This window comes from Hakea prostrata, chromosome 7 (genome assembly GCF_041222555.1).
Source record: "Hakea prostrata isolate BN-2017 chromosome 7, UWA_Hpros_2, whole genome shotgun sequence".
NCBI lineage: Eukaryota > Viridiplantae > Streptophyta > Magnoliopsida > Proteales > Proteaceae > Hakea > Hakea prostrata.
Window position 1 is genome coordinate 50,358,621 of NC_142606.1, and position 9,972 is coordinate 50,368,592.

Sequence of the window (9,972 nt, forward strand, 5' to 3'; positions counted from 1 at the left end):
TAAAGCTAATACCTTTGCATATTTGAAAGACAGGGTGAATGCAAAACTTGATAGTTGGAAAGTGAAATTGTTGTCACATGTAGGAAAAGATACACTTTTGAAGGCTGTCACCTTTGCGCTCCCATAGTTTGCAAGAGGCCATTTCAAAATCCTCAAAATGTCCATAAAGAGTTGAGGAAAGAAGCAGCAAATTTCTTTTGGGGAGTGGAAGATGGGAAGAACAAAACACATTGGGTATCTTGGGAAAGACTATGTCAATCTAAAGAAAAAGGTGGCCTTGGCTTCAAGGATTCAAGTAGTCAAAATATAGTTCTACTCACTAAGGTGGCCTACAGATTATGGAATGAACCTAACACTCTTTGGGCAAGGTTCACAAAAGCAATTTACTTCCCTAATATATAATTTCTTGATGCAAAAATTGGGAATCAACCGTCATGGGCTTGGAGAAGTATAATAGAAGGAAAGAATGTGCTAATAAATAATTTTGTTTGGCAAGTGGAGAAGGGCAACAAAATTCAGATATGGGGTGACAAGTGGATACCAAACTCAAAGGATTACACAATCCTTTTCCCAAGGCCGGATGGATGCCAACTGAATCTAGTTGAAGAGTTGATAGATGCTGAGAATAGAGTATGGAAACAGGAGCTGTTAGAACGTTTCTTCCACCCAACAGATGTGAGCAACATTAAAAAAATTCATTTGAGCCTGTTTTCAAGAGAAGATAGGCAGGTTTGGGGTGCTAGCAAGAAAGGAAATTTCTCTGTCAAGAGTGCTTACCATGCTGTGATGAATGCCAAAGAACAAAACAACCAAGAAAGAGCTACATCATGTCATCTACCTAAATGGAAATCTATTGGCAGCAACACTTGGAAATTTATATGGAATTGTCAAGCTCCACCAAAAATGAAGCATTTCATATGGAGAGCATGCGCTGATGGCCTTCCCACAGGTGAGACAATGGTTAAAAGACACTTCAAAGTGGATGAACAATGCCAAAGATGTTTGAATGCAAAAGAAGATATTCATCACGTTATGTTTGACTGCCCATTTGCACGAAATGTATGGTTCATTTGCCCCCTTGGTTATACTCCACCAACAAATCCTTCACTGGAGCAATGGTTGGAAGGCTTGAGGAAAATAAAGGTGGGATCTAAAGAGGAGACATAAGTTCTATAGTTTGTGTATCTTCATATGTTGGCACATATGGTTGGCTAGGAACAACTTGCTCTTTAGAAAGGAAAACAAAAACCCTATGGAAGTGGCAGAAGATGTAGCAAATAAGGCTGTACAAGCCCATGATGAATCTTGGAGAGCCCAAAAGCCCAATCAAACCAATGGACCTTATTTGTCTCAGCATCAAAGCATGGCCCCCACTAGAAACTTGGACCTGCTGCAACAATTCCCAAGTTGGAAGCATCCTCCAGTTGGTTGGTTCAAAGCAAACTGTGACGCCAGCTTCAAAGAAAGTGGGCCAAATATGGGCCTCGGGCTAATCATTAGAGATTCACAAGGGTGAGTGAGATTAGCAGCATCAGAGCCCAGTTGCTTTCAATCAGCAGAAATTGGGGAGGCTCTTGCAATCAGACGGGCGATCCTATATGCTTTGGGAGAAGGCTTTGAAAATGTCATCATCGAATCGGATTGCAAAGAAGTGCTGGGCTAAATTCAAAATGTCGGTCCAATTAGAAAAGACTTAGAGCCCATCATTGCAGATATCAAACATCTTACTCCCTATTTTGAACTATGTAATTTTAACTTTATTCCTAGGCAGGTCAATTATGTTGCTAACCACCTAATTAGGAAGGCCCAGTTTCTAGCGGTAGTTACTGTTTGGCCTACTTTCACTCTTTGACTTGTAGATTTTATCTCTGCGGCCTTGGTTTTGCCGTCTGTTGAATGAATATGTTTTTCTCCAAAAAAAAAAAAAAAAAGAAGACAATTATCACTTAAAAAAAAAGAAAGAGAGAGAGAGAGAGAGAGAAGTTGAGAGGTTTAAACACAGTTTAAAACATTTACTGAAGTCTTAAAAAACCGTTTATTGTGGATTTTTTTTTTAATTATTTGAATAATTTATTTCTAGACAAGGGAAAAAAATAAAATATAAATAGATAGATAACAAAATTATTGTGAAATTGGTTTAGTAAACCGGAATTTTATTGTCAAAAGTTCAAGTTGATTTTAAAGGAAAGTTTTAAGAAGCTCAAAATTGGTAATAATGTAGTAAGAAAAAAAAAATTCTTCAAAAAAATTAGAAAAAAAAAGAAAAACCTTGGAAGGATAATTTTGATTTTTCTTTTTTTTTGGGTGACGGATAATTTCGATGGTTAAACGGGGAAATTTTTTTGTTGGACCCAAATGAAAAGCAAATCAGGCAAATTCTCCCTATTTTGATTGGAAAAACAAACTTGCTGAGAGAAATCAGATAAACATGTAGTGATACTTTTTTATTATCTGCTGGGTTCTCACTGATAAATTGGATAATCAGGGCTGACATTAACATTGAGGAGGGGGCTCAGAATTTCTCCTTTTTACCCTTCTATTAGAAATGAAACCCATAAACCAACAGGGGGTTGTCCAAGTGGTAAGCAGCTTGGTCCGCTTAAGCAAGGTTTCGGTATTGAAACCTTGTGGATGCAAAAATTTTCCGTTGGAAGACTCACCCACCACAGCCAGGTGTGCGACCCGGATCGAACACCGGATTAGTCAGGGCAAAGCCTAGGAAACCAGGGTTGGCAACCAAAAAAAAGAAATGAAACCATACATGAGAATGGAAGATCCACGTGTATATTTTTCATTTAGAATTCATATAATCTAAGGGCTGCTCGCTCCCCTTTTCAATAACAAATCCAGTAGTCATTGAAAGAGAGTATAGAGGGAGTTCATGCATCCACAGCTTCTTCACAGTATACCATGAGAAATTGCTCAAATATTTCCCTACTATTCACACAACAATACTACAGTTGGACACTTACACAAGAAACAATTACCAATGGAAAGTGCTTGGTGTAACGAAAACAGCAAAAATGGGAGAGGTAAGACAGTATATGGAAGAAATTGCACTATCCAATATAATTAACCATTGGTTTTGTTAAAATAGTTTCCATGCTTATTGATATCCTTTATCTTCTGTAACTCCCAGCACTCAAACAAGCCGATGACCAGATTGCAATAGCATCGTCAATGATTAGTTCCTCCTGCAAAATCACAACCAATGGACTCTTCTATCAGCCTTAAACTAATTCAGTTTTAAAAGCAAACCAACTTCTACCAAATAAAGAACAGCAAAGTAAAGACTACAAAGACATGCATGGCTAGTATTATTGATTTAGTAAAAAGGTGCAAAGCATCAAAATACAGAAAAAGAGAAGCATGAAACATCCAACGGTAAAAACAACTTCTCTCTACATTCTTGGAAGTGGAATAGGGGACTGATAGAGGAAACAAATAGATAAACAGTGCCTGTGACTCTTTTAACTTCTGGTGCATCTGCAAGAGTCAAAACCTGAAGGCAACCACCCATGCCTCAGACTAACAACAGCAAGCGACTTTACCACCACACGAGGGCAGTACCTGATTGCAGATACCCAGCAGATACCAAAAAGCAACTTCTACAGATATAGGGGGTGGGGTTTGGGGCAAAGTGTAGACAAGCATATAGTCATGCAAAAACAAAAAAAGAAAGAAATCACAGTAAGTTAACAGGCTAGAGCTTCTCTTTGCGTTAGTTAACCAGCAAATGCAAATAAGCCCCATTGCATGTTCAGTTGCCAATACCATGGTTGTCAAGGCATCCGTCTAGGCGCAACAAGGCGACCTGCGGTTGCCTTAGTTTTCATTGCCCTGTATCGCCCATCCCTGCCTTGTCGCCTGACAACCATAGCCAATACAGTTTTGCTGGCAGGCAGGATGGGGTAACAAAAAAAAATCTACTATTACGGAAATAGATGAGCACACACCCACAACTACAAAGTGCCAGTAGTGTCACAACAAGAAGGATAAAGGAGAAGGCTCTGTAAGACTTGCTAATTGCTATAGATCAGCACAATCCATTCAATTGAAGGGGTAATTTAAACAAATGGCTTTAAGACAGGCCTGCTTTGTGGAGAAGAGAAGATGTTCACAATGTTTTTCAGGGGAAGAGAGAGTGGGTTTATTTCCACTTTTTTCTTTCTTTTCTTTGGGGGGTTTTGGGGGGAGGAGGTGGAAGCACATAAACAATAATAATACTAAATAATTCTGCACTCTATTTTTTTCTTTTTCTTTTTATTTTTATTTTATTTTGGGGAGGGAGTGATGAGTAAAGAAGCTACCTATTAAGAGTCTAATTAAGTACTGAATGTCAAGAGGGATGCCTTGCAAGAATACAAAAATGAAACAGAATCGAAAAGAAGGAATTGCATTCGTAGAAACATTCACACACAAGCAAACTGGTGGCTGTTTTCTGGGGTCATATTATAGTGAGGTATCCAACGTTTATGAAAACTAAGCTTGGGTACCACATGTTTCAAACATTATGTTTGGGGTTCCTTCTTAGCTGGTTTTGTTTTAATAATTCTATATTTTCAACTTTGCCCTTGGTAGCCAGTTTACTTTAGGTACCTCAAATCCTCCACGTTTTTACCCATCCCCTGCCCCACCATCACCCTCCGTCCCAACCCCCTGCCATACCCATCCTCACTCCTCTTTATTACTAATCTATTTATAGCTCTCTCCCTCCCTCAATCTATACTCATTCCTCTCAGTTCTACTCTAATTTCCCTCTCTAAAATGTAAATGGAAGCTCTACCTTGCCCACATCAATGTTTAAGCAGATAATCTAATTTAATCTGCAGCAACCCAACAGGCCTATTTGGGCCTCTTCTTTGATCCATTCAGGTCCTTCGAACTGCACCTCACACCAACATGGGTCAACGAGAGCAACCCTCTTACTTGAATGCACAAAAGATGAGGTCTTGGAAGACCTGTATGTCAGCAGATGTTATCACTGCAGTGACGACCACAAGGATGGCCCTAACCAAGAGGCTCTAATCTGAACCACCAGGAAAACCCCAAGAGAAACCACGAGCAGACCTAGGGCGGCTGGCCTTCTTCCTATGGCCCTACAGGAGGACCAAGCCATGCAAGGGTGTTTTTGTCATTTTAGGGTGCCCTAGTTCAACCAACCCAGTCTTATTAGAATCAGAGGAACACTGGGACTCCAGCTCTAATCTTGCTTTGTTATTTGGATTATTCCTTGTTAAGCTATGACAGAGTCCTAGTTTAGTCAGGTCAGGAGTCCTAATTCGAGAAGGATTACTGTAGTTGTTGTCCAAGTTTTATTAGGGGACCATTCTTAACTTTGTTCTGTTTTGCTTCGATGCAGCCTGAGATTAGTTAATTAGCAGTTCTGGCTAAACTGGAGTTCTACTTAAAATAGGATACTGTTAGTTGGAAATTCATTTAGGGCCTGTTTGGTTACGTGAATCTAGAGATTTGAAATCTCTGGATTCATGAATGCGAGACTTATACCCATTTGGTTGTGAAAATCTCTAGATTCATGAATGCGAGACTTATACCCGTTTGGTTGTGAAAATCTCTAGATTCATGAAATCTAGAGATTCATCTTTTTACACTAAAAACGTGAATCTGTAGATTTATGGGTATACGGTGAAATCCACAGATTCCATCCCTACTATAAAATCGCTAACCATTTATGCATTCACAAAAATCACTGATGAATCCACAGATTTCATTCCACATATTCAGTTAACCAAACAGTTACTTTTATAAATTATGACTCCACAGATTTGAAATATCTAGATATTTGAAATCTCTAGACTTATGTAACCAAATAGGCTCTTAAAGTAGAACTCCTTGTTTATTGAGTCCAAGTAGAAATATCTTTATGTGAGGCTACAAAAACAAAGCCTAGGATTGTAACCGAATCAGTTTGGTTGATGAATGAAGTTTGCAATGAGGTTGCACGTGAGGTTGCTCAGGGTTTCCAACTTGGACGAAACCATGCGGCACATAGTGGTGTCCTTCCAGAATTTTTCTTCAATTCCCAGCAGCAAGACAGCAAGTGAAAGCCCTCACCCCTATTCATCTCCTACTTCATCCCAAGTCTCCAACACCCTTCGCACCTTCTCTCTTTTCTCTCAAACCTGTGGCACCCTCCCCGTCTCCAAAACCCTAAACCCTATAATCTCCCAGTCCCTTCACCACACCACACCCGACCCTTTTTTGGAATCGTTATCCCCTCACCTTTGATCTCCAATAGAAGCCCTCTCTTTCTCCAAAAACACTAGAAGCCGAAACCCAAGTTTATCTTTAAAGCCCAAACTTTAGAATTGAACCTAGAACTGAAAGTGAACCTAGTTTACATCCTATTCTCATTCAGCCTCCACCCAAAACCCTCAGGACAAATCTAGACAGCACCTCCCTCAACCCTAAAACAACCCTAGCTGCAGGGTCTAAAGGCCTAGTTAAGTCTGTCATTCATCATCAAGGATCCTTGCAATTTGGCCTTCTCCTTCTCGCGGGTTACATCAAGCTCATCTCCACCTAGATGTCAAACTTGGTGACAAGACATCAATTAAGATGCTAATAGAACGGATGCTATCACTGCACCAGCGGGTACAGCTAAATGGGGGAGAGAGAGATGCAGTAGGGGAGGATTAAGGGCGGCAAGATAGGGTATCGAAGGGGCAGGTGCAGAAGCAGCTGAAGGGCAGACATGGGGTGTAGAGATGCATAGAGGGAAGGGGAGGGAGGGAAAAGAAAAAGAATTGCAGTTTCTCCAGATAGAAAAAGCTAATAAGGCAAAATGTTGAACTATATAATTTTTTTTGGGGGGGGGGGGGGGGGGGAGAAAAAAGATAACAAGGAACTCCAAACGTAATACTTAAAGCATGAGGTACCCCAAACATAGTTTTCTAAAACATTGTGTACCTCAACTACATTTTACCTGTATCTAAAAAGTTTCTAGTGACTATACAATCAAGAGGATTCTTTTGACTGCACACCTTGTTATGCACCATGGAAGAGTGATCTAACAAATCAGACATAAAAAAACAGTCTCTATTAAAGACATGTTAAATTTGACACTCAAATTCCACATAAAACATTCCATGCATTGGATTATTGATTAGTGTTTAAATTACACAATCTTCTCTTGGACTTTCAAAAGTTTATTCTCCTACCAGGCCAACTCTAATGGTCTATAGTTGACATAACAGGGGACCTTGGGATCTATAAAACGACGACCATAATCTTATCCAGACCAAAATGGCGTTGATTAAATGAACCTGATAAGGCTAGATAGTAATAGAAGTAATAGAAGTTAAGAACAGCAAAAAAAGTTAAATCTCAGCCCCTCCAAAGTCCCACCCTCTATTTTGTGGACATTGCGCCGCCCATAGATTCTAGAAAGAATATGCTGCCAAGAAAGACCATTCATCTTTTAGGAGCAATGGGTGGTGAGGCTTACTTATATAACTAAAGACTAATGAGAGGCAGTTTACTTCCTTAAATCAATATGAGACACTTCTATTGTTGGTACCACCATCAATCCAAAAGGTCTTCACATCTGCCAATGTATACTGTATGCCCCAACCGAATCAAGCTCGATAATATTCACTGCTTGTCCACTGCTCAGCATTCAGATGTCAGTGGACTTTAGAATCCAACATCACCAGACAATTCTTCACCAATATCAATATGGTTTGGTTGCTTTCAGCATGCTGTTACTACAATTCCTCACACTGTAATTTCTTTTCCGGAGGAAGTATGAAATTGGATTCTGGATCTAAACTATTTGAAGAAATCATGTGAAAACCAACTTGGAAAAAGGAAAGGAAACACAAGGTAATCTGAATAGCACACAGAAAAGTTAATGTTGCATGAAATTGCATAAGTTTTCATTAGATGAACATGTTCTAGACATGGCCATCATTAAAGACACACAATAATGACCAGGAAAATCAAGCTTATAATCTGACTACCCTTTTATTTTGATATAATACAACAACTTAACCATATCTCAACTAAATGGGGGCTAAATATGTCCTTGCCCTCCAACCAGCTCTAGTTGAGGTCATGCTTCATACAAAGTTAAGCGATTATGTCTTTCTTCAACACTTCTCCAAAAGACCATTTTAAGTGATATAATACAGACTAAAATTACAAAAATATCATCATATACAATTAAAAGCTGGACCATTAATATATATATATATATATATATATATAGACACACACACACACACATATATATATATATATATATATATATATATATATATATATATATATATATATATATATATATATATATATATATATTTTTTTTTTTTTTTGTAATTGTTTGGAGGCACGTAAAGTTGACCAACAAAATAGAGCTTCTGATCTTAGCAACCCTTATATTTTGACGTAATACAGTAACTCAACCTTGTCTCTTCTCAACAGGTTTGGCTACATGTATCCTTGCCAATAAATCATCCTATTTGGGGTCATACTTGATAAGTCCAAATAATGCATGTCTTTCTACAACACTTCTTCTAAGGCCATTTTCGGTGACATAATGGGTGACTAAAAATATGAAAACTATCATCATATACAAATAAAAACTGGACCATTAAACGACACAATCTGCCAAATCTGCCAACCAAACAAGCACAGGTTAAAGCAGCTGATAAACTACAGATTATAACTAAGAAGGGGGAATTTTCTTCTGAAATTAAAGTTCCAGTACAATGGGAAACAACAAAAAATCATAAGTAGATAAAACGGGGGGAAAAGAAATCCTCCCTTACCACTACATTAATCTTCGACATTCATCTCACTTGTACTCAAACGAGGGGATCGGAGTGCTCGGGGTATCAAAGCTCTCCAAAACCTCCGTCTTGCCTCCACCACTGGTTGTTCCCGACTCTGGTTTTTTGCTGCCACCAAATATCCCTCCAAACCAAGAAGAAGATGATGATTTGTCTGTCTGAGTCTGAGTCTGGGCCTCAAAAGACACGGGAGGCGTACCGGGCAACTGTCCCATTGGAAATCCAGGCGGACCAGCCATATTAGGAAGTGGTTCCTCCATAGGAGGAAAATTCTGAGGATTACTAAGAACCTTATTAAGCATGATCCCAGCTCCTTCAATCAAAGCAAGTAACACACCACCAAACAAAGCCGACCTTGACGCAGCACCTAACCCTTGACGCATCTGGAGAAAACCACCGGTGGCGGCTCCGGCGAAGATGGAGTTCCAGGGATCTTCCTTCTGGCGAACGTAGACCATGGTACAGTCAAAAACAGAGAAAAGACCACCCCAGACGGCGAAGCTACCACCAACTCGTGGAGCATTCATACGCACCGCTTGGGTGCCACCGATCAAACGCTCGCCCTTGGGGGAGTTATAGATCCCTTTTAGGAAGTGAAAAGCTGAACCACCCACAGCTCCCATGCCAAAAGCACCACCTACGTCGTCTAAGATTCGATCAGGGCAAGGTTCCCGCGAGGTCTCTGGAGTTGATCCCATGGCGTCAGAGAAAATGTAACTTTGGGTTTCTTTATTCTCTTTTCGATTCAGAGATTGTGAAGATGGTAATGGTGCTGCTGCGGCTGAAGAGAAGCTGTATAACGTGGGATGGATTTACCCTACGAACAGTCGAGAAACCAGCGCACTCCAGTTTCGAATGATCGAATTGGAGCTTCGAACCCTTTAAAGTTTAGTTTTTAGGGCGGCAGGGTTTTCCAAAGTGCGCAGTGGCGGAATAAGTCGGAGCAGATTCCGATTCGAATCGCATCTAAAATCTTAATCGACATGAACCGGTCCAACAAATCAGGATTTTTATTTGCGGCCGCAACCGCAAGTGCCAACGGTTAGGATTATGCCACATAAGTAAAAATCACTTATATATTTGTAAACTAAAGTACGGGGTATATTTATAAACATAAATTTTATTTTTTATATTTAAAGGTTTAAAAGTTTTAGAATTT

The 9,972-nt window shown here is 39.6% G+C and overlaps 1 protein-coding gene across 1 annotated transcript; it reads right to left on the reverse strand.

The window, feature by feature from the left end:
* Positions 1-2,693: 2,693 nt before the first annotated feature.
* LOC149011320 (mitochondrial import inner membrane translocase subunit TIM17-2-like) lies at positions 2,694-9,725 on the reverse strand. Its single transcript, XM_089163265.1, has 2 exons — positions 8,793-9,725; positions 2,694-3,194 (listed from the first exon to the last, which is right to left on the reverse strand). The coding sequence occupies exon 1, from the start codon at positions 9,509-9,511 to the stop codon at positions 8,819-8,821; it is 693 nt and encodes a 230-aa protein (XP_089019391.1). The 5' UTR covers positions 9,512-9,725; the 3' UTR covers positions 2,694-3,194; positions 8,793-8,818.
* Positions 9,726-9,972: the final 247 nt, after the last annotated feature.

What these genes read in the sequence shown, in the direction of transcription:
- LOC149011320 (XM_089163265.1), bottom strand. Translation starts at nt 9,511, where the DNA reads ATGGGATCAACTCCAGAGACCTCGCGGGAACCTTGCCCTGATCGAATC.